Source organism: Episyrphus balteatus, chromosome 3 (assembly GCF_945859705.1).
Source record: "Episyrphus balteatus chromosome 3, idEpiBalt1.1, whole genome shotgun sequence".
NCBI classification, from domain to species: domain Eukaryota; kingdom Metazoa; phylum Arthropoda; class Insecta; order Diptera; family Syrphidae; genus Episyrphus; species Episyrphus balteatus.
The window spans coordinates 93,033,586-93,058,814 of NC_079136.1; the positions used below are offsets into that span (position 1 = coordinate 93,033,586).

The 25,229-nt window shown below is 30.7% G+C and overlaps 2 protein-coding genes across 4 annotated transcripts in view; one reads left to right on the forward strand and one right to left on the reverse strand.

Moving 5' to 3' along the window:
• LOC129913035 (GRIP and coiled-coil domain-containing protein 2) overlaps positions 1-25,229 on the forward strand; it is a 64,144-nt gene that overhangs the window by 2,308 nt on the left and 36,607 nt on the right. The gene's annotated exons all lie outside the window — the stretch shown is intronic.
• Positions 12,875-22,220, reverse strand: LOC129913037 (acyl-CoA synthetase short-chain family member 3, mitochondrial). Its single transcript, XM_055991389.1, has 9 exons — positions 22,098-22,220; positions 21,893-22,040; positions 17,967-18,274; positions 17,754-17,898; positions 16,844-17,692; positions 16,635-16,780; positions 13,658-13,880; positions 13,470-13,592; positions 12,875-13,414 (listed from the first exon to the last, which is right to left on the reverse strand). The coding sequence occupies exons 2-9, from the start codon at positions 21,927-21,929 to the stop codon at positions 13,251-13,253; spliced, it is 1,995 nt and encodes a 664-aa protein (XP_055847364.1). The 5' UTR covers positions 21,930-22,040; positions 22,098-22,220; the 3' UTR covers positions 12,875-13,250.

Here is a 25,229-nt window from a genome sequence, read left to right on the forward strand (position 1 = left end):
CTTTGAAGTTGATTATTTCGAGAAAAATTAATTGAAAAATTTGATTTAAAAACTAGAATTAAGTGTACAATTCTGGCTTTTCAGAAAGATATCAGTTATAACTGTAAGTATTGCCGTTGATTTTTAATAATTTTTTTAGTATTTTACGTCATATTTTAGAAAATTGCCCCTCCCGCCTAAACCAGAGGAGATAGACCCCTCCTCCGATAGTAAAAAATAATTGTATTGAACTCCTCTACAAAATACCGTTATCAATTCTTGTCGCCTAAGTTATCGTACTCGTGCCGAGCCTCATTATCGTTTTATGTAAAAATTTGAATCATCAAAATAAAAAATTGCAAAAAAACAGCTTAAAAGTGAAAAAACCATCGCATCACGAAACTATTTTTATTGAAAAGATCATAATTTTTTACTTCAAAAACAGTTTTAAAAAAAAAAATTAAAATATGGTTTTTTTAGAAAAAAAATAAAATGTGTTTTTCACCTTTTTTGTAATAGATCAGCTTAAAATGGACTAATTTCATTTTTAATAACGGTTTTGGAAAGGTCTAAATATCACCCTACAAATGCAAAAAAACATTTATTCAATTATGTATAAAGTCGCAAGAAATATGCAAAAAAGTAATTTAAGATCATGTTTTTTTTTTTACTCTCAAAAATTGAGTGGCTTAGGGAATTAATTCATTCTACTCACTTGCTAATTTTTTTGGTTTCATTATGAAAATTGGCTACAATTTTGATAAATTAACTATTTTTTTCAAGAAAAGTTTTTTTGCAGACGCGAAGTAAATGACATTATAGATATAGATTATATGTAGCTCAAATGAGCGCCTCCTTAATTGATCCACAATTGAGCCTGTTTTCCGGATTTAAAAATGTCGCTCGCTGCACATCGCACAGTGGGCCCATATGGCCTTAGGCGTCTCAAAAATCTGTAACTTTGTTGTCTTTTATGATAATTGCGTCAAATTTGGAATATATTACCTTTGTTATATAACGAATCATTCAATTTACTTTTTTTAAAAATTAGTCAAAGTTGAAAAAGTGCGATTTTCGCTTGATTTAGGTGTTTAAAAATATCTGTAACTTTTTTGTCTCCTGAAATAATTAAACCAAATTTGGAACACATAATCTCTAATATATCAGAAATCATAAAGCATAGTTTTTTTTTAATGCAAATTATTTTTGAGCTTTAAAAAGCTAGGCAAAGTTCAAAAAGTACAATTTTGGCTCGACTATGGCGTTTGAAAAATCTCTAACTTTTTCGAGTCTGGAAATAATTAACTCAAATTAGGAATAATATTACCTGAAATGTTTTATAAATAATTTGACACACCGTTTTTTAGGCAATATTTTTTTTTAATAATAAAAAGTTTATTTAAAGCTAAAAAATACGATTTTGACTTGTCTACAACGTCTCAAAAATCTGTATCTTGAAACTGGTTTCCTTCCTTTCGTGTCTTAAAATTACTTAACTATTTTTATGAGTATAGAAAAAATAAATTTCAATGTAGTTTGTTTGTGTTACGTTATTTGAAATTTAAGCTATTTTTTTTTGAAAATTATAAGAAAAATATTGATTATACACATTTTAAATAAAGTCGTTTTTAAGGCAAAGTGAAATAGTCGAAAAACTATGTTTTTGGGAAAAGAGAAAAAAATCACAAAAAAAACTGGTTGTCAATTTTTCGAAAATCCTTCTTAGTAAAATACTTTAAACGGCTCTTTTGAAAATCTTCGAGTAAAATTAAAATCAGTAAATAAAACCTCTATGTAACTTTTTGCAAAGATGAAATTTTTTTCAACAATTACAATATCAAATTCTAACATTTTTCTGCTACCTTAGACTTTTTCTAATAGTACAAATATTTTCAATTTCGGGTGCATATACTAAGTCTAAGAGCCCACAGGAAATTTTGGGAGTGGAGGTATAACCAAAATGTGAGTATGCAGTTTTATAGCCTTATGCGTTTTTAAACGAATTCAAAAGTCTGGCAGCTTTAAATCGCGGCTTTATATGGTTTCCGAGGGGTTAAATATCGCGAGTTTTCCAATTAATGTGAGTAGGCTAAATTAACACAAAATCACATTCTGAATATAAGGACTGATGCTGTGTCATTTCCCCAAAGCCTGAAGACATCAATCTTGATAGTGCGATCAATAGAACTCAAAATATGTATTGAAACAGGTCAGGATGCACCAAAATACGTTTTTTTGTACTATGTCTTTCGACAGATATATCGTTCTCTATCAAACAAAAGCAGATAAAAGCAGCCAATTCTTTTTGTATCTTTGAGTACATAAACCAAAGAACAAAATTGTGAAAAAAAAGTAGACAGCGGAAACATTTAAAACTCAATTCGAAATTAAAAAACTGCAAATAAAAGCTTATTGTGTGAAAAAAATAATATTAATTAAAAATATTATATTTTTAAAAATTTTTATTATCAGCAATATAAATAGCAGTTAAAATAAGCTTTCCAACGACATACAACACTTATATAATTTATTCAAATACAGTTTTTAAAACGTATCGTGAAGATTTGCTTTATTTTGTTACTCAAACAAAGTATTTTCAAGTGGAGACTTCAGATACAATTTTGTAATAGAGAAACTCATTTTAAAAATCAATTTTCAATGAAAACATATAGATTGACTTTCCCTTGATTCATTTCCGTAAAGAAATTAATAAAAATTAAAATTTCATAAAAACCATTTTTGAGACGCAAATGGTCCTTTGGGCCCATTGTGCGTCGCTCTAAATTGGTGATTTCTTCCTATCAGACTTTTGATTAAAGTCTGTGATAAGAAATTGTGATATAGCTCTAAGTTTTTGTTGTAGTGTTTTGTTTAGTTTTTCATGTTAATTTATTAAATTATTTATTTAAAATTTTAAATTCAAACAACAATAATAAAAATGTACTAAAATTTAATTTTCACCACTAAAATCAAATAAAAATCCCCTGAGAAAGCTGGAAAGAAACCGGCGAAACGTATAGGGTAACAAAAAGATGAATTAGTGTTTCATTAATTGCATCCAAAAATAAAGATCATTAAAGCCCAAATAAAACCTAAAAAATTTTTGCCTATTTGTTTAAATTTTTAATACGAGAGTCAAATAAAATTTTGACGCCACATGCATAGATCAAAACACATATTAACAAACAGCCCTATAAAATCCGATTACTCAATCTAATTGTGTAATCGATTTGAATTTGAAATCTTAATTAAACAAATGTATGCAGGGGCGGATCCAGGATTTTTTTCTGGGGGGGGCACAAGGGACGGGTTGGCAAAAAAAACAGCAATAACAGTTAGAAATAAAGTGAAGTACCATACGACTGACTAACAAGCAGAAAATTTTAACGACCCACAGTGGTCTAAAACCTGGCCAAAAATATTTAGGCACATTTCCCACATCAAATAGGTACCAAATGACCAAAAAGTTATTCGGAAGGAAAAATTTTCATTTTCTTGTTACAGTAAAAGCCACTTAAGTGCTAACCCTCTTACTCCTGGATTAGCCGGAAGAAAAAAAATATAAAAAATCAGAAAATGCACGTACAATTCTTTATTTAATTTTTTCACTTAAGTTGTTTCACCAAATAGTTTTTGAGAAATTAAGTTTTAAAGATGAAATTTTGAAAAAAAAAATGTTTACGTTTTTTAATTGATTTTGTATAAAATTTTGCAATATTATGGACATAATTATACCATTAGTTAATGACCTAGTAGTTTTTAGTCAAATACTAAAGACATCATTCTAATAAATATTAAAGTTCCTAAGAATAACAAAAAAAACTGAATCATACTTTTTTGCCGGGAAACCCAGTTTTTTTTTTTTTTTTAATTTGCATTAACCTTTTGTAACCCAAGGTCGTAAATTTAAAAATTAATAAGTCAATCGATTGGCCTTTATCTTTAATAAAACACATATTTTTTAAAAATTCAATAAAGTCATTATTTACTTAGTTATTTCGATATTTTGGGAGTAAAAAAAAAGTTTAAATAATTTATTTTTTATATAAAAATGCAAAAATTCAAGCAAAAAAACTATCTAATATTAATTTTTAGGCACTTTCCTAAAATCCAAAAATAAAACCCCGTGGGGTTTACTAACAAAAACTATTTTTTTTCTGAATTTCGTAGTTTTTACACAAATTTGCTTATTTTCAAAAAAAGCCCAACTTTCAACATTAACTGTCAATTAAAAACTATTGGTGCTATTTATTAGAAATTTGAAGTACTATTTCGATAAAGCAATACTTAAAGATTATAATATAAGAAGCTTCAAAAGAAAAAAAAATTGTTTGTAGAGCTTTTATGCAATCTTTTTCGGTTTGTTACAGAAATGTCACATGGGGCTACAAGGGGTTAAATTGTTTTATACCTCAAGAATATTGTGTTCAAATTGTAGGTCTCTTGGAGCCAAATTGACCAAGTTATGAGTATTTTAATACTTCCCTTAGGAACGTTTTAGTCTTTTAGTCCAGAGTTCAAAACTTTAAATCGTTATCCCCACAACTAATGTTTTCAACGCCGGTGCTCCTCATAACTTCAAAACTACTGCACCGATTTTTTTGAAATTTGGAACACTATTTTTTTACATATTTTTAGAGGTATCCCTGGAGAAATTTTCTCAATAAAATAATATTTATAAAAATCTATAAGTAAGGGTCGCTTTTGAGGAGTTTTTTTTCAAGGGATCTTTATTTTCGGGGTGCAAACTTGGGCAAACTTCTGAAATGCAAGTTTGTTCTACATATCCAGCAGTTCTATAATTTATAGTTTATGCAATTTTGTGACGTGTTCCGCTATTTTAAAAACACTAATGTTAAAAAAAAAACAACGAAAAAAGTGCAAATTTTTTGACCCCTCTGTATGAAAAAATAGAGTTGCATATACAATTATTTTTTTTATATCATTCAATGTCATTCGATGTCCATATCAAAATTTTTCACCAAAATCACTTTGAAAATTCATTTTTTTTTTAAATCGAAAAAAAAAAATTCGTGTGTACCCAACAAATAGCCGTTTATTTATTTGTGAGGTGGAGCTATTCATGGGAAAGGGATGCAACAATCAACAAAATTCGCATTTTCAGCCAGAAATAGACAAGAGTTTCACTCAAGTTCTTTCTGTTATTATTCATATATTTTTAAAACTCTTATAGTTTGATTTCCTTTAAGTATGAACTTTAAGTTCTGGGGGGGGCACGTGCCCCCGTGGCCCCCCCCCCTGGATCCGCCTATGAATGTATGAACAAATCTGCATTTAGAAATTTCCCGAATCTTAAAGCAATAGCAAACATCTGTACCAAATTCGTAATTGGCCTGATGTTATACTACCTTTGCTCTGAATGCTTAAATGTAGGGAAAGAAATAAAATTTTTAGAACTGCTTTATTTTATATGGGAAAAAAACATAAAAAGGTTTGTTTTGCCAATAAATGCGTATTTGATATTTTAAAGTGGGGTACAATTAAAAGGCCACTTAAGCATTTTTTAAAATATATTTTCTACAATTAATTCATATATATATATTTTTTTTTTTTTTTCATGAAAGCTTGGGAGATTTATGAAATTTATTATAAAATGGCACCAATTTATCGAAAAATGTCGAAAATTTGATGGAACCTTAGCGCCTCTATGCATGAACTTTTTCATTAGTTAAATCACAATCAATCTCAACATTATGGGTTGAGAACTTTTTGAGTTATCGGGCACCCAAAGCTCTTTCGAGAAAAACGGATATGTGTAAAAAAAAAAATACCTTCTTGTTGCTCGAAAAGTTTTCGAACAACGTTAGCAAAAAAACATGAAGTTTTTATTTCAGAGCTACACAGATTTTTGGAACTTCTCAAAATAATTCCTCTTATCAAAATACCAGGGTTTATGTTTCGTTAAAAAAAGTTTATTTTGTCTCTCAAATTAAGGTTATTTTTGACTGGTGATTTTTTTTTAACTCGTGTTGATATCAGAGATCAGAAATAAATCTCAACCTTTTGAAAGGTTCTATAATAACTCTTATATTTCTTGCCATTTTCAATAAAGGTCAATAACCTTTATTCATATTCGGTCAAGTTCTGAAAGAAACCTTTATTTTGTTTATTTTTATGTTTCGGTCAACCCAGTGACTCAAGTTGCAGTGAAAATGGCATATTCAGTTTTACATATTACTTTCAGAGACAAGAAATACAGCATTGGGTCAAAGAACCTAGAGAGTCAATTATAAGTTAAACTTAATACCTAAACTATGAACAAACAAACATTTTTCTAAGAGCCTACAGCAAATTTTGGGAACGGAGGTATAACCAAAATGTGAGTATACAGTTTTATAGCCTTATGCGTTTTAATAACGAATTCAAAAGTCTAGCTGCTTTAAATAGCGGCTTTATATGGTTTTCGGAAGGTTCAAAACTTGAGTTTTCCAATTCATATAAGTAGATTTAGTTGACACTAGAGATGCCGCGAACATTCGGCCACTATTCGGTATTCGGCCTATTTTTCAGATATTCGGCCGAATAGTTTAACTATTCGGCCGAATACCGAATACCAAACGGAGAAGAAAAAAGACAAATTATTATACCAAAATTTTAATTTTAGTACATATAGGGCGATTTTATTCACTCGAAGTTGAACACAACTCGAGGATTTTTATTCTCAACTTGAAAAATTGTTTTCATTCACTGAAAGTTGACGTTTTTAACTTTCAATTTTCAAATCTAAAGTTTATCAACTTTAATTTTTTCAACTTCAGGAATTATCAGAGGTTTTCGAGCAAACTTGAGTTTTTACTTTAAAAATGTCGTTATTTATTATTATTTCTGTTTTAAAAGTTTGTTTAAATGTCATATGGCCAATTTTTCAATAGTCAGATAAACCTCAGTTAGAGGTTATTCCTAGGAATAAAAGTTTTTTTTTTTATATTGATATTTATTCCTCTGATAGTCTAACTGACGATTGAAAAATCAGGGCTTAATTTAAAATAAATGCAAAAGTGATTTGTGTGATAAAAATTGATTTTATTTGTTTGATTTTTTTCTCTGCAAAAAAACATTTTTGTTTAGGAGTTTCCTTTTGTAATCTTGGAAAATCTACTTTTTCATTGTAAATTGGGTGCGTTTCCCTCGAAATCTTATTGGTTTTAATAAATCAATAAACATATAAAACCATTAATTAAAAAAAAACCTATGAAACTTCAATTTAAACGACACATCATTCAAAATAATATTCGAAATTGACAGTTTGTGAAATTGACTGTCACAAATAACCTAGGGATATTATTAAAACAACAAGTTGGGCAACTTTGAGTTTGGAACAAGGGAGCTAAGAAAAAATTAATGAATAAAACAAATTTTCAGCTTTTGATTAAAATCTCGATTTGGAGCTAACTCTCAAGCTTGCCAACTTCAGATTTTTCTCAAAGTTGAGTAATAGTGAAAAAAATGGCCCATAATCTACTAAAGGCAAGTTGTGGCGAATGAAAACTATTGGCTCCGCATATGTTGGTAGTAAACGATTACGTTTATCTTCGTAGACTATTCCTGCTTTGAAAAATAGTCTTTCGCTGTAAACACTTGTCCCAGGAGAAGAAAGGTAGACTTTTGCAAATGTTTTCAAAATATGAAATTTTGTAGTATGTGTTGACCACTACTTGTATGGGTCCGCCGTTCGATCTTGGCGAACAGTCCTCATATATAATTCGATTTTAGATGTCTACCTTTGCAGTAGTAGGTAGTGTGTTCAGACATTTATCTTAAAAGGAGTTCAGTTATTCATCATTACAATACTATGTTGTTGGGAATTTTTTAAGCCACATCTATTCTTGAGACAAAGTATAAATTTTTTTAAATTACTAAAGTTTTTTTCTGAGTGTCCTTGGCCGAATATTCGGCGGCCGAATATTCGGTATTCGGCCGAGGAATGTGGCCGAATATTCGGTATTCGGTATTCGGCCAAATCAATGTTCGCGGCATCTCTATAGTTGACACTATTTCATATTCTTTATAAAGTAACTGATGCTATGTCATTTTTCCTAACCATGCCATGCAGACATTAATCTTGGCGATGTGATCAATAAAACTCAAGATATAAGCAGTTTAAGCGGCTATGTTTTGAAGACTTTTCTTTCTTTCTTTTTTGGTATTCAGGCTTAGGGAAAATGACAGAGCATCAGTACTAATATTCAGAGTGCGAATTTATGTTAATTTAACCTACTCACTTTAATTGGAACACTCTCGTTTTTTTACCCTCCGAAAACCATATAAAGTCGCGATTTAAAGCTGCCAAACTTCTGATTTTGTTATTAGAACGCATAGGGCTATAAAACTGCATATTCCCATTTTGGTTATACTTCCATACCCAAAATTTGCTGTGGACTCTCGTTCTAAATGGATAACAAAATGTGAAATTTTGCTACCCATATTTAAAACCCATTTTCTAAACTGAGACCGAATGGTAATATGGGAATTTTTTTGTATATTACGAAAACGTAACGAAATAAAGAAAAAAAAGTATCAAACCTTTCTTTCTTATCTTATCTACAAATTCCAATTAGATACACTGTGTTACACTCAAAATATACGCAGGCGGAGACCTATCACGTTTTGTAGAGATAGTTGTACTGATTGAAACGTTGTTTTAAAACTCCGTAACACCTTCAAAATCTGGAGTTAGGGACAAAAAACGGTTTTTTAGACCTTCACCCATTGAAAAAAAATTCAAGCTTCGTCAAATGTGAACCCATTTTAGATTTAAAAATCAGTCAATTTTGTATATAAATTCAGAGTCTGGGACAAAAATAGTATGAAATGAGTTTTTCGAAAATTTATTTTGCCTATTTTTAACTGAAATCGATTATTTAAAAAAAAAATTGTTTAAAATATATTGATTTCAAAAAATGGTATCACTTAAAACTGTAGTAAGAAATGATTGTATTGAACTCCTCTACAAAAAACTGTTATCAAATCCTGGCACCTTAGTTATCGTACTAAGTGCCAAAATAACATTTTGGTTCGATGTCTAAACGTTCGAATTTCTGTCACTGGGTTGAAATCGTAACATTTTTTTTTTCAAGCCAATTTTTGGCTTAAAAATAAGTTAATAGAATATATTTAAAATAGCATGTTGTTTTGAAAACATAATTTTTAAATTGATGTCAAAGTTGGGTAAATGACGAAAAAAATTAAATTTTTGAACTTTGTCTTCTATCCAAAACTGTAAAGAAATTTAAAATGAGTACACATTTGAGGAATGGGTGAAGGTACGCTTTTGACCCTAACTCCAGATATTAGGGCTGTTACGGAGTTTTTAAACAACGTTTTGTAATCAGTGCAACTAGCTCTACAAATCGTGATATGTCTCCGCCCGCATATATTTTTCAACCTTCTTTTTGTCACCCAGTGTTATTTGCAGAGATGACCTTGCTTTGAGGGCCAGGTGCATTTTGGAACGCTAGATTTTGATTTTACGACTTACTAAAACAAAAGCCAAACACCAATGAAACTTCCTTCTTTGTTTTTAAAATATTTTTTTATTAAGTTAACATGAATAATTCTTTTATGGATTTACTTTCGATCAAAAAATGTATTAAAATTTGATGTCATTTCAAGTTGTTGCCACTCCAATTGACGCGGCCATCCAATATATAGAAAAAATAAAACTACACATATTTGCATATGATTGAAGGAAATAAGAAACAAAAAAAAACTATTGACACATCCATGAATAAGTTACGAAAGCGTTGGTTTCAAGGGTGCCTAATAGGCCAAACTAAATGAGAATTTATTTTCCACTCGTTGGGCGCCAGCCAAACTACTGCACTCAGTTTGTGGTAGGCTTTCAATACATACTCTTGTCAATATGTTATAATAAAGTAAAACTCATTAACTGTTAAATTAAAGGAATTTTATTATTTTTTTCTTTTTTTATAATAGCAAAACGATGACAGTCTTTTTTTGAAGATACATCCAGATAAAGTAGTAGTAAAACAGTTTGACAAGAAAAAAACATAGTATTAACCATAAAATTTAATTATGATTGTTTTGAAAATAAAATTAAGATGATAAGTATACATCGCATCTTCGTAGTAATTGATGCATCAGTCATGATGTCCTTATATTGCAGAGGTGTTTGTGTATCTAATATGCCACAAAGAGCCTTATTATTCTTGTTTGATGTTAACTTCCATCTCCAATTGCTAATGGCCCTTTCTAAATTTGATCAGGGATGATTTGTTTTCCTTTGTGTGGGATAACACTATGATGATAATAATATACATGCATAACTCGTGGCACATAATTGGGTTCACTACAGGCGCAAAAAGGCAAAATCAAAGTTACCCAACTATATACCTACTTCCTTTCTTTTTTTTTATTTTGTTCTTCGTTTAAACTACCCTACGTCCATCCGCCGTAAATGCAATTCATAAGATTCTCTTGCGAATAGGAGAAAATGTTTTTTTTTCTATTTTGGATTTTTATTCCAATCATTTTCTTCAATTCAGTGCAAGTGTTCTTGCTTTACTTACACCTCAATGAAAATTGTTGCGCACGGTTGTAAAATATATATTCAACCCACGTTTATCGCACATTTGATTGTATTTTCAGACATAATCCAAGCTATCATTTAACTCAATTCCTTTTTGCTATTTTCAAGAGAACAACCGCCTTGAGGAAGTCAAATCATCTTATAAAGGTATTTTTCAAATTAGTACTACCACAAAATGATAGATGCTTTAAAAATGGAGATTTTTTCCCACGAAATTCAACAGGTTGTTGGACTTAAATAAATATGAGGGGTGGAACTTTTGGTATGATTGATTTATGTTTGTTTGTGATGAAGGATCAAAAATCACCTATACATACAATTAATATTCTTAAATCTTTAAGGATTTTGAACATTTTTTAAAATATTTAAAAAAAGAACTGATGCAAGAATTCATTAGTCAATTTTTGTTAGTTTTCCGCAGAAGCATTTTGAGGTTTTCAGTTTAAAAGAAGAAGAAAAAATTCAGCAACCCGAACTCCTACCAACTTTTGGTTTTCAGTTATGAACAGAGTCTCAAGAGTCCTTTCTTTTGATGTCTCATTCGATGGATTTGGAGAAAATTTTATAAAATTCCATTTTATTAGACAAGGGGTAACCCTTGGATAATTTTCGAAAATCTTAAAAAAATAAATTTGTAATTTTTTTTAGCTGAATGCATAGGCCTATTAACTGTGATCTCATACCTGTAAACCGAAATGGTAACGGAGTTACGAATAACAGAGTTACGCGCGACAGAGTTACGGCCGTCAAAGTTACGCGAAACCGAAGTTACGAAAAACTAGAGTAACGAATTCTTAAGTTATGTTAAGCTATGACATGTGATTTTTGGGTTGGCAACAATTGCGAGGATATACAAATACAAACAAGAGATTAACATTTTTCTCATTGGTCAGAAGTCAGAACTAAATGAGTTAAGCGAAAATGGGTGTTATTTAATCTTGTAAAATTTTGATTGGGTAGGTATAGATATACAAAGTGGGTATTACAAAATACGCTATGAATAATTATATTAATTAATAGAAAAAAAAAATACGTAGGTGCAATATTAGTTGGAGAAATAAGAAGTTAATTTCAATTATGTCCCCCAAACTTACATAAGTATACTCATGTTTTTTTTTTCTATTTCAACGTTTTTGCGATCTTTTCACAAAAACAAAACCATATATGTATATCTATACCTATCCAATCAAAATTTTACAAGATTAAATAACACCCATTTTCGCTTAACTCATTAAGTTCTGACCAATGAGAAAAATGTTAATCTCTTGTTTGTATTTCCATAATTCCATATCGTTCCTCGCAATTGTTGCCAACCCAAAAATCACATGTCATAGCTTAACATAACTTTAGAATTCGTAACTCTAGTTTTTCGTAACTTCGGTTTCGCGTAACTTTGAAGCTCGTAACTCTGTCGCCCGTAACTCTGGTATTCGTAACTTCGTCGGTTTCCCCTGTAAACCAATTTGTAGAAATCACTAATCAACATCTAAAAACAAAATTTAAAAAAAATTCAATGTCCCGTTTTCGAAAACTTGATTTTTCAAAAAAAAATTTTCAAAATTTTTTTAAAAATCTAAAAATTATTTTTTTTTTCAAATTTTATTTTTGGCTTATATTAAAGCTTCTTCACAAAAAGTTTCGTTGAAATCAAATAAGCAGTTTCGGAGATAATCGGATTTGAAAAAAAAAAAACGGTTCTATGGCAGGTACCGTTAATAATGATTTTCAAAAAAAAAAAATTTTTATTAGAAGTTAGACCTTGTCTTTAAACTTACATAATTGGAATAATTTGAATCTTTTAAACAAAATCGTTGGAGCCGTTTTTGAGCAATTTCAATTTTACTAAAATCGGTATATGACAAGTACCGTTATTTTTGGTCCAAAAAAATTAACTCCAAAAACCCCTCTGGAGAGTCGCCAAATAATGCTACATACCAAGTTTGACATCAATCGGTTTATCCGTTTAAACTGTAGCTTCGTTTACAGACAGACAAACTGACAGACTGACAGACAGACGGACTTCCGGGACCCACTTTTTTGGTATTCTTTACCATCGTAATGTCATGAAAAAATGCTATCTCAACTTTTTTTTTGTACGAATGCATATAGTTACCTATATCGCAAGTAAAAATGTTTGAAAATTCCATTTTTTTAGACAAGGGGTACGTACCCCTTGGATAATTTTCGATAAATTGTAATTTATTTAGCTGAATGCATAGGCCTGTTCACTGTGATCTCATTTCTGTAAACCAAACCTTGTTTCGAGACTTTGATCCGAAAATATCTGCTTCCGAATGAAGAAAAAAAAAATATTTCGACTGCACATAATTTTTCAACCAGACCTCCAAGAAAATCGTCGTTTTTATTTAGGAATAAACCGTAAAGAGTCCTTTCTCATAGAAGCCGGAGCCCATTCCTTCCTTCTGGAGGGAAAAATTTTGAAAACAATACAGCGGGTATGATTTTTTCGGGACCCGATTGCGTTGCGGAAGAACTTTGCAAGAAAATAAAAAAAAACACCTAATATTCAACTTTTAGTTCTATCTATAAATGATTTTTTTTTTGTTTACTAATTAAATTTCTATTAAATTTTAAAATTTGTCTAATATAAACTAAAAGTCAAAATAAATGCAACCTATTGACGACATACAGAAAATATTAGAATTATAAATAAAAATAAACAAAACATTCAAACAAATTTCTATGTTTCACTTGATACAACGGGTTCTGGTGTGTTCATAGCATAACCAAGTTCCTGTAAGGCCCGACGAACATCTACAAAAACCGTTGGATCTTCAATAGTCGCTGGTAATACAACTAACTGATTTTTCGCAAAATCAGCCATTGCTTTTCGCATTGTTTTTCCTACAAAAAAAAATCACATAAAAATGGATTATGGGTTGTCTTTTTTTTAACATACCAGAACGTGTCCTTGGCAATGCATTCACTGGAGCAACAAGCCTAAATGAGGCAATAGGTCCAATGACTTCTCGTATGATAGATATTATTTCACCACAAATCTTTGCACGGGATTTTGTAGTGCCTTAAAAATTAATTTAAAGTTAAAAACAGTCAATCAGTGTTTACAGGGGTGGAAATATCATTTACCATCTTTTGTAATGTACAAACACAGTGGCACTTGACCTTTTGTATTTTCAGGGACTCCAAACACAGCAGCATCGGCTATATCTGAATGACGTAGAACAGCGTCTTCTAAACTTGATGTAGAAATTCGATGACCAGCAACATTAATGACATCATCGTCACGAGCAGTTACGTAGACGTATCCATTTTCGTCTATATAACCAGCATCCATGGTATCGTAGAAATTCTAAAATAAATAAATTTTAATCAGTGAAATTTATATTTTTTTGTTTCTTTCAACAAAATATGGAATAGAATTGATGTTTATTCAACATAAATAAACATCAGAAAATAAAATATTTTCATTTCTCTTGGGAAAACACAATTTCAGGTGAAGTTGGCACCCACATATTCTAATTTTTGTTTTTCAAATGTTTGTGGTTTGATTGCCCAAAGTTGGCCCAGGATAGCCCAAGATGTTTTTCTCTAGCTCATCCTTAGTTCTAAAATTATAACGGAATTATTTTGTTTCACTTCAAAAATCACAAAAAAATATTTTTTTTTATTCAGTGTAAAAATTGTTGGTTTTGTACTTTTGATTCATTTGCCCAACGTTAGCCCAGCATAGCCGATTTTGTTTTATTCCATTTCTATTTTTTCAAAAGATACAATAAATATCAGAAACCTAAAAAATTATGATTTTTTTTCCTGTGAAAAAAATCGTTTGTTCGCCCAAGGTTATCCCAGGATAGGCCAACTTTTATTTTCCATATCCTACCTATCCTATCCTATCACTTGTTTTCGTTAGCTCACCCTTAGTTCAAAAATTATGATAGACAAACTTTTTTCAAATTACCAACCTCTTAAAAATCAAAATTAGTTTTTTAGTGTAAAAATTTTCCTTATTACACTACTTTTGAAAAGTACAATTTTAACACTGAAAAAAAAACAAATTTTGATTTTTAAGAGATTTGTACTTTGAAATAAGTTCGTCTGTTATAATTTTTGAACTAAGGGTGGGCTAGCGAAAAAAGGAATGTAATTTGTTTGAATTACCATGGTTAGTTGAGAAAGTACTAAAAAAGTTCTATTCATGTACTGAAAAAAGAAATGTTTGTTTTTACTTTTGAAAAAACTTGAAAACATAGGTATTTGCATTTTGTGTTTTTTTAAGGTGAAATAAATCAAATCAACTTAAGCTTCTTAACAGGAATGTTATGTGGACAACATTCAAATCAATACAAAATTCTTAATCAAATAAATAAGGCTCAATGCCCACACCAGTGAATTTACTTTTTCTGAATTATAAATTTAAAAAAAAAAGGTCACTGTGGTGTATGCGTACTATTTTTTTTTTTTTTTTTGTGAAGTGAATACAGAATAATGCTTCTATAATTTTTAAACTAAGTGTAGGATAGCGAAAATAAAATTTGGGCTATAATCGGCTAACGTTGGCAAAATGAACCACAGTGCAAAACCAAAAGAACATTCTTTATTCTTAATTTGAATTAATGGCCAATTTTATAAGCGTATCAAAGCAACAAAAGTATGATACATTTATTTTAAACTTGTTGCAATATAGCAAGTATTGGCGATGTGTCGAAAAAATTAAAAGAATTGATTTGTATGGTCTATGGAATATGGAAGATTTCCTTTAAAATTGGTTGGAAAAATTACGCATTACGGAAAAACCATGATCCCAAAGTTAAAGCCCATATTTGAGAATATGTATTCTTTTAAAATTACGAAACCATTTTAAAATACTTTTTTGTGCAACAAATAGTTTTTAGACATTTTGTTTTAATACATACAATACGGTTTTCTTTAAAAACATTTTTGTATAAACAAATTTGTAAAAAGTTTTAGAAATAAAATCGGAATGCCGTTTTAAGGAAATTATAACAAAAAAAAAGAAAATTTCTAGGTAATTCAAGCTAATTTATTTACTACACGTTAAAAATTGATTTTTTCGAATTCAATACCATACCTAAAGAATAGGCAGGGTTGTAAAAATATAATTTTAAAAAATGCATATTGTGGGTGCTTCAATTTTAGGGGTTCATATTTTGATTTATCCGATATTTTGGATAAGAACACCAAATTTAATCAAAATAGTTAAAACCTTTTTTAAGAAAGTTACAAGACCTCAAAAACGTAATATTGAATAGAAGGTAATAAAAAATTAAAAAAAAAAAATGGGTCTTCAAAATCACGTGAAAATCATCTGAACTAAAGTTTCAAACAAATCCGTTTATCCCTCAAGGCCCTGGCTCAATGTACAGGGGGATGAACACACGCACGGACGGACGACCTGACGAAAACCACTTTCTCCATCATCGTTATGTTTGTTTTGATAAAAACCTCGATTTTTTTGGATACGAAACCAGCATAAAAATTTATTACAAATATAAAAAAATTGCATTCAAAAAATTCAACGGAAACCGAACATAAAAAATGCACGACAAGTAGTTGCTTTTGTAGTAACATTTGCTTAAAATTTAAAAACTTTTTTATGTGGCCATTCATAAAAGAATAGTTTTGATTTAAGAGTAAAAGAAACTAAAACAAATGAGAAAATTTGCTTTTTATATTGTGAAAAAATCGTTTTTAAAAGCTGTAACCTCTAAACGAATTATGCAATGATTCTTGTAAAGCGAAACATTTTCAGAAAAAAAAAAAAAAAACAAATTCGTCAGAGCCATTTAAAAAAAATATAATTGTTTGTATATAAAAATTTCAAAAATTTTTCTTAACAAAAAAAAATGGTATGCCATTCTATATTAATTTTATGGACCATCTTTAAAAAAATTGATTAAAAAAAAAAAAAAATTTATTTTAAAAAGCATTGCTCGAATCTTGCTATGGCCTTGAGCGATAATAAGCAACCTTGAAATAATGCGCCTTAGTCTGGTTGTTTTTTTATGACGCGTTTATTTTAGTTTAATCATTTCAAAATTTGAAATATCCTTCATCAGATTGCATTTATGCAAAACCTACTCACCGGAAACTTTTTGAAATATATATCCTCAAACAGTGGCCCATTCTTATACAACGTCGACATATTACCCGGTGGAAGAGGCAATTTCAGTGCAATTCTGCCCAATTGCATTGGTTTACACTCTGTGCCATTAGGTTCCAAAATACGAACTAAAAATTCATCAAAATTATATTAAATACAAGAATATTATTATTTCAAAATTTATAGCTTACTATCGTATCCAACAAATGGCAATCCAGTTGTATACTTTGGTGGATTGAGATTATGACCAAAATCCATGCAGGTCGCTGTTATTGCTGAACCAGTTTCAGTTTGCCACCAATTATTTAAAATAGGAACTTTGAAAATTTTTTCCATCCAGTTCTTAGTTTCCATATCACAATGCTCGCCAGCTATGAAAATTGCTCGCAATGACTTTAAATTATATTTGCGACCGTATTTTATTTCCGGATCTGCACGACGTATAACTCGAAAAGCCGTTGGCACTGACATCAAAGCGTTCACTTTGTGCTGTTCAATAATTCGAAAATATTGACCTGGATCTGGGGTACGATCAGGTTTTCCCTCATACATCACACCCGTCACACCACACAAAAGTGGTCCATAGCAGATGTAGGAGTGTCCAACTACCCAACCGAGATCAGATGCAGACCAGCATGTATCCCCAGGCTGGAGACCATAGAGTTTCTTCATGGTGTACACTAAAGCAACCAGATGTCCTCCGATAGGTCGTTGAACACCTTTGGGTTTATCGGTAGTACCGGACGTGTAGAGGATGTAGAGAGGATCATTTGCCTCAACCGGTACACAGTCAATTGGATCGGCTAGATTTTGAACTGTTGTCCAAAGAATGTCTGTTTTGCTGTTAATAACAGTGAAAGCAACGTTGTCTCTTTGAAAGACAATATTGCACAAAGGCTTCCATTTAGACAAATTTACAGCATTGTGTAGAATGTCCAAATATTGAATTATTTTTCCCGGTTCCACTCCACAGTTGGATGTTATTATGAGCTTGGGCTCAGCATGTTCGATACGAGAACATAGTTCACTTGCAGCGAATCCTAAATAAAAGTTAACATTTAATTAATTTCTTCCGAAATTAAAAGACATTAAAAAACCTACCGCCAAACACAACTGAATGAACAGCTCCAAGACGTGCAGTAGCCAGCATTGCAATTATAGCTTCAGGAATCAACGGCATATAAATAACAACTCTATCACCTTTATTTACACCCAACTTATGCATTCCTCCGGCCAGCAAAGTTATCTTTAAAAACTCAAGACTCTTAATATTTTTTCCTTATTCGGATTTTAGGACCGCATATTTTTTCTTACCTCATCGTACAATTCTTGATAAGTAACCTGCCTGATGGTGTTTGTAAGTGGACTATCATGAATAAGTGCCACTTGATTACCACGACCATCAGCCAAATGTCTATCTACAGCATTGTAACATGCATTTATGTAGCCACCAGTGTACCATTTTGTGTATGGTGGATTACTGTTATCCAACACTTTGTCCCATTCCTTGTGCCAATCCAAGGCTTTAGCTGCTTCACCCCAAAATTCCTCAGGGTTCTTAATTGATTCGTTATAGGCTTCGAGATAAACAGAATCATGAACATCTGGTATCCGTGATGAACCTTAAAAAATTGTTGGAACTATTGAAATATGTCTAATAACAAACTTAGTAAAGAAAACAAATACTGTTCTATAATAAACATTAAGATCGATATCATAACAGCGCTAAATTTAAGGAAGAATAAGAAGGGACCTTTACAAAAATACCAATTATTTAGTATTGGTAGACTTATATTTTTAAAACTTTACTTGCGCAAGAATATCTAGCGACTCCGAGCGTTAAACATTAAGCCATTCCATTATAATAAGCTAACCTATTTTGCTAACAACCGATTTAACAGTCACCATAATCATAATCATTTAGAATGGAGAACTCTGCTAGATACTACAACCATCAAAATTTCAAGAAGTTACACAACTCGCAAGCTGAAGCTATTAAACATGTACCCTTTCGTGATGGTTTAAAGAAAATCAATTGTATTATATCAACAAGTGACGAATTTGAAGCCATATCCAGTAGCTCTTAAAGTTTCTTCACATCGAAATCAACATACGCCTCAGATTATAAACGAACTTTAAACATCAGCAACCAAATATTGAAGCAGTATGATTGGGATTTCAAAAAATGGAAACAATAATAATCCAGCAAGTGACTTATACGAAAGTCTAAAAATGAGTACCTTATACGAAGGAGGTAATAGTTTCCAAACAAAAAATTTGAAATTTCAAAATTTTGACTGAAAAGGCTTCCACACAATCATCTCTAACAACTTCATCAACAACTGCGACATCCCCAGAAGTGACAATTTCCAAGGATCGGGACTTTTTTGAAGAAATGCATCAAGAATATCGTTTCAAACTACAGGCTGATGATTTTTCACTTCAATAACATCAGTACGATCTTGAACTGTAGATTAAAGTAATTTCTGCTATCGCAGACTGAGATTTATACAGATGTCTGCTAACTCAAACTCTAGTAATTACACTGTGCAAGTTTTTTGAAAAAAAATTTTGAGACAGGTGCGCGATTGACTGTTTCACCCTATTTCGGACCCGAGAAATCCATTGTTTTGTGAAGTATCGATATACTCGATATTTTGTTTGTTATCGATGCTATCGATAGACTGTCAAAGTTTAACCAACACTAAATTACAGTTAAATTAATTTTTAATGGAAAAATTCAATGTATTTGTGCAAAAGAGAACAAAAACAGCGAAAATAAACAATGTAAAAAATTTCGATTTTTTTTTTAATTTTTTCAAAAAAATCACAAAACTTTCAAAAAAATTCTTCAAAATTGTTTATAATGTCTTTCTACTGGTAGCAAATAACGTTTGAGCAGAATTATTAGCAATATAAATATTGTTTTTGGTTGAAAAATGACTAAAAACAGTGGGAAACTCTCAAAATAATTGAAAAAACTTTCAAAAAAAATTTTGTTCGAAGTCGTACCGATAAATCGAAAAACTAATGATGCCAATGGATTTCTTGGGTCCGAAATAGGTTATTCGCGCGCCTGTCAAGAATTTCGACTTGCACAGTGTTATAGATACATAGTGCCAGGGTAACATCTGTTTCCATACATTTGCATGTATGAACATCTGTTATTATAGATTGGTTTAATCGGAACTCTCGCTTTGCAGACCATGGTTTAGCCATGATACCATCCAGATTAAGATTTTAAATGCATATTTCTGCTTCTTCAGACTGTATCTGAGATAGCTATATATCTCAGATTTTAATTGAACCTCACGTTTAACAATGTGCGGACTGCCGATTCAACATCGACGCAAATGAGAAAGCTGCCTCAGGTCCCCGTTATTAACCCACTAGGGGAAACCGACGAAGTTACGAATACCAGAGTTACGGGCGACAGAGTTACGAGCGTCAAAGTTACGCGAAACCGAAAACATTAGTATACTTATGTAAGTTTTGGGGACATAATTGAAACTAACTTCTTATTTGTCCAACTAATATTGCACCTACGTATTTTTTTTTTCTATTGGATATTTTGTAATACACACTTTGTATATCTATACCTATCCAATCAAAATTTTACAAGATTAAATAACACCCATTTTCGTTTAACTCATTTAGTTCTGAGTTCTGACTAATGAGAAAAATGTTAATCTCTTGTTTGTATTTCCATATTTCCATATCGTTCCTCGCAATTGTTGCCAACCCAAAAATCACATGTCATAGCTTAACATAACTTTAGAATTCGTAACTCTAGTTTTTCGTAACTTCGGTTTCGCGTAACTTTGACGCTCGTAACTCTGTCGCCCGTAACTCTGGTATTCGTAACTCCGTTACCATTTCACCCACTAGTATTGTAGTGCTAGTATTTATTTTCATAAATATTGACCAAATATGATTGATAAAAAATTCCTATACAATATGTGTACAATTGACAAAACTAGTAGAAAATAAGGGGGAGAGTATTACAAGAACGATAAGGGGGTCCCGATTTTTTGTATAAATCAGGACCACGCAGAACTTTTATTCTTGATCGTTTTATTGTAATTGTTAGTGGGATGTAAATGTGCATTCGAATCCACCTCCGTTGACAGGGTCGCCGAAAGTATATCTTATAAATAGAAACACAAAATAGGTTGAGAGCTTATGTCAACGGGGTCCTATTACTCGTCGAGATACATCAACGACTTTAAACTTCAATATATCCGTCTCATCGAACCTCGCGGATAAAATTATAGGATTTCTGAACTATTCTGACTATAAACAATATTTCCAAATACTGTTACTTTTAAGGGTCTCGATGTAGTAAAAATGTAGCTGATGTAGTTGATGGGGCTTGGACGGGACAAGGGCTCAGACCTTGGTTTTTCTGAATCTTATGGTGTGACAAAGAATAAAATTTGAAAATGAATGAAAGTTGATCATCTTGTAATATCTCAACAAAGGGGGTTACACCAATGCACATAGTTAAGTTTTAATCAACTCATGGGCCTTATGTTGGGCCCATGTTTAAAGAATTCGTAAGTAGCTTTTCGTGGAGTTCAAAATTAAATTCCATTTTTGTATTTAAATTCTAATAACCAACGTAGGAAAGCTACTCAAACTTTTCAACTTGCAATAAGCCAAATTTTCTGGTGATGGGTTTTCAAAGTATGTGTATGTGGTGACCAACTCCGTGGCTTTAAGGCATACTTACAATTATAGATTCATTCTTAATGTATAAACATTTACATTTCTGTGAGTCATATCACTCCGATTTGTTTTTGTGTCCGATTTATGTATGTTAATTTTGTCTGTACCTATGTTTTTCAATTTCATTTAAAATTTTTTTACAGGACAGTGGGGGGAAATTGTGCTAATTTATGTTAATAACTAAGAATGGATAAGAACTCGAGTAATATAGTGAATCATATTGAATTTCGAGTGTGTAGAACACTGAAATACAAAGTACCCGAAAATAATAGGTACTTGATTAGTATTTGAAAACAGGGTAATCTGAAAAAAGAATCTGTAGATTTAAATGCTCTTTTAATTAAAAATGTAGGTATCGTAAATCCAATATACAATTATTAAGATCTTCGTTCTTTTTCCAATTAATACAATCAATATTCAAACACAAATTTTAAAACACCGTATAGAGATCAACTCCTGTATCATAACATTGAAAACATAAATAAAACAAAAAAAAAAAAACAAGTCCTTACTGCTGTTTTTGGGCTGTTGTCGTTTAGAAATATCCATTGCAAAGATTTTTATTTGAGTAAATCTTTATGAACACTTTTTGATATATTAATTTAATATTTCCACAAATAGAGATTTCTGCACTTTTTTTCACTTCTTTCTCTTCAGTTTCTAACAAAAAAAAAACATTGATTTCACCAGGAAATATATTTTTTAAATATTATGAACCTATTTCATGGGATATTTTGAATGAACTAAGTTTCAAAAAAAAAAATCTATTCAGCCTTAGCGTATATGTCCGACTGATACCGGCTTAGATTTGCACTTTGATGACATTGATTACTTAGCACATTACCTATAGAAAAGGACAGCAAGGCTGGTGGTGCGATATCAAGTGAAATTAAAAATTTGAATTTTTTCGAATTAATTTTTTTGGTAGGTTACGTGAATACTTTCCCCCTTTTTTACTTAGACAAAACACGCATAATGTGTATAAGTCACTCGGTTTGGTTTTTTTTTTAAAGTTTTTTTTTACAATTAGGGTTTCATATTGGTTTCTTAATTTTTGTTACCTAGTTGTTAGTTGTTCAGTTTTTGGACTTTAAAAAATCAGAAAACTCTGATGTTATTGTTTTTTATACACAATTTAATGGGTTTTTGGAGGCTGATTTGTTGTCCAACAAAATTTCTCATGACAACATTACCGAGACACTTACCAGACAAACATCTTGATTTTGCAGTTCACACATACACCTTCTAATTATTCAATTTTCAAAACGTTGAGCCCAAGCTTCCACTATATGATATAATAATCGCTTCTATGAAGGTCTTGTAAATTAGTATGTAGTTTAATTTCCTTTATGTAATTCGGTGAGTTTAATAGATGGTTTATATAGGATTGCCTATGAATCCTTTTAAAATTGCCTACCAACTAGTTTTTCTTCTATACTTTTCTACTATTTCTACTCCTCATGGATCTTTTTGGCAATCGTAACAATTCATAGTTTAAGAACTCCATTCAAATTTAAAAAAAACATCGAATTTTTTTTTTTTTTTTTTTTAATTTTAGACGTAAATTAGTTAGGGTGGCCACTGCAGATGCAGAAACGCTTTACTAGTCGAGCTAAAGAAAATTTCAAATTGGAAGTGAAAGAGGACTATTATGGTAGTTACGAAAACCATGGGTCTTCCCGTCCGCATCCTGGAACGTTTGGCGTGGCAAAGTGTATCTCATGGAGCTTAATGACGATATTGATATCAAATTAAAGGTTTACGATTCTTGATCTTTGGAAATGGATAGTCCGCAAGGTTTCTTGGACCGTCAACCAATGCAAAAATTCAAGCTTCTTTAATTTTCAACTGATTTTAGTTTTGTACCTACACTCAAACTGTGTCCACGATATCTTCACTCTTTTCACGAAGTTACGTACCTGGTAACTCGAATATTTTTAACCGTTTTTAGTTAGGTAAATATAATGTGTTTTAATTGAAACTCATATCATTTGAGACTTTAACAAATTCATTCAATCTTATAGCCCAGTCATTTTAGTCATTTTTAAGCCCAATCTGCGGAAAAATTCCTGCTGGGCTGAATTTTGGTATACAGCTTAATGACGGCTTTGTTATGAAGATGTGAAAAATCGACATTGATATCGTGTCCGCGTTAAGAGTTATAGGGGTCAAAAGGTCACAAAAACAAAAACAGATAGAAAAAAGTTCTATCGCAACCAGTTCATAAAATATGGACTTTTTTTCGTTCAGTGTATTTTAAATTTTATCATCTTATGTTTTCGTTCACTACAACCACGAATGAATGAATTTTATTTATTTCTTTTTTTTATAATTTTCTACAATAATTGTATGAGTACATAAATGCTTAAAAAGCTGCACAGCTATTGCACATTTTTGTAAAAAAAATTTTGAAATCTGTTTTTTGATGCAAAATGTAAAAAAAGTATTTTATGAAAAATTTTAAACACCTGTGGTATAAAATAAATCTATAGAAACCTAGGTGGCCAACTTTCTTAAAAATATTCTGGTATAAGGAGAATATTTTTAAGAAAGATGGCCACCTAGGTTTCTATAGATTTATTTTATACCACAGGTGTTTAAAATTTTTCATAAAATACTTTTTTTACATTTTGCATCAAAAAACAGATTTCAAAATTTTGTTTACAAAAATGTGCAATAGCTGTGCAGTTTTTTAAGCATTTATGTACTCATACAATTATTGTAGAAAATTATAAAAAAAAGAAATAAATAAAATTCATTCATTCGTGGTTGTAGTGAACGAAAACATAAGATGATAAAATTTAAAATACACTGAACGAAAAAAAGTCCATATTTTATGAACTGGTTGCGATAGAACTTTTTTCTATCTGTTTTTAGAACAATCATAAGTGTAGCTATAAGCCGTTTTAGGGTTGTCCATTCTCTATTGCACACCCTGTATATTTTCAGACATATTCTAAACAAAAATTCCCAGGGAAATGGTTTCGGGAGAAGGGCCCCAATCGGAAAAATGGCGAAAATTTCCATTTTTGTTTGGTTTCCCTATATTCTTAACAGTTGAGGAACGAAATTCAAGCTAAAAAAATAATGAAATTTCAGGAACTTTTCAGTTAGGAGTTTTTTTTTTCAGGAATAGGATTATGACGATTACAACTAAACTTCAACTTTTTGAATCGTTATACCTAAAAAACGGTGGGTCTTAGGAAAAAAAGTGTCATGACACTTTTTATATATAATAATCTGGTCTACAATTCTTGCATTGAAAATTTTTTGATAAGACTTACCGTTTTGCTGAAAATCGTGAAAAACCAGTTTTTGTGACCTTTTGACCCCTATAACTCTTAACGCGGACACGATATCAATGTCGATTTTTCACATCTTCATAAAAAAGCCGTCATTAAGCTGTACACCAAAATTCAGCCCAGTAGGAATTTTTCCGCAGATAAAACCTAAAATTACTGGACTATACAAAAACAAAAAATTACAAATTAAAAAAAAAAACTGAAATAATACCTACCTATAAAATAAGTCTTACATACAAAACTAAAAACTGCTCTTCTATCTCTAAGAAAGAATTTTGTATTTTTTTTTTACCAACCACAAAATCCAAATTTTTTGCTGAACCACTTTTTAAGAACTAATCTTTTCTGGTTATCGTGATCGTATTGAACATTTTACAATGTTCAGAACACTTTATTAAAGTTGAAAAACTTAAAAAATCGTAAAAAGAGGGATAGATTTTTTTGTTATTAGTCCCTAACTTTCGAAATATGAAATATTGATGTTAGAGGCCCAAAAATTTGAAACATTGTTAGGAACAAATTTGAAAGCCCGAAACAACTTTTAAAG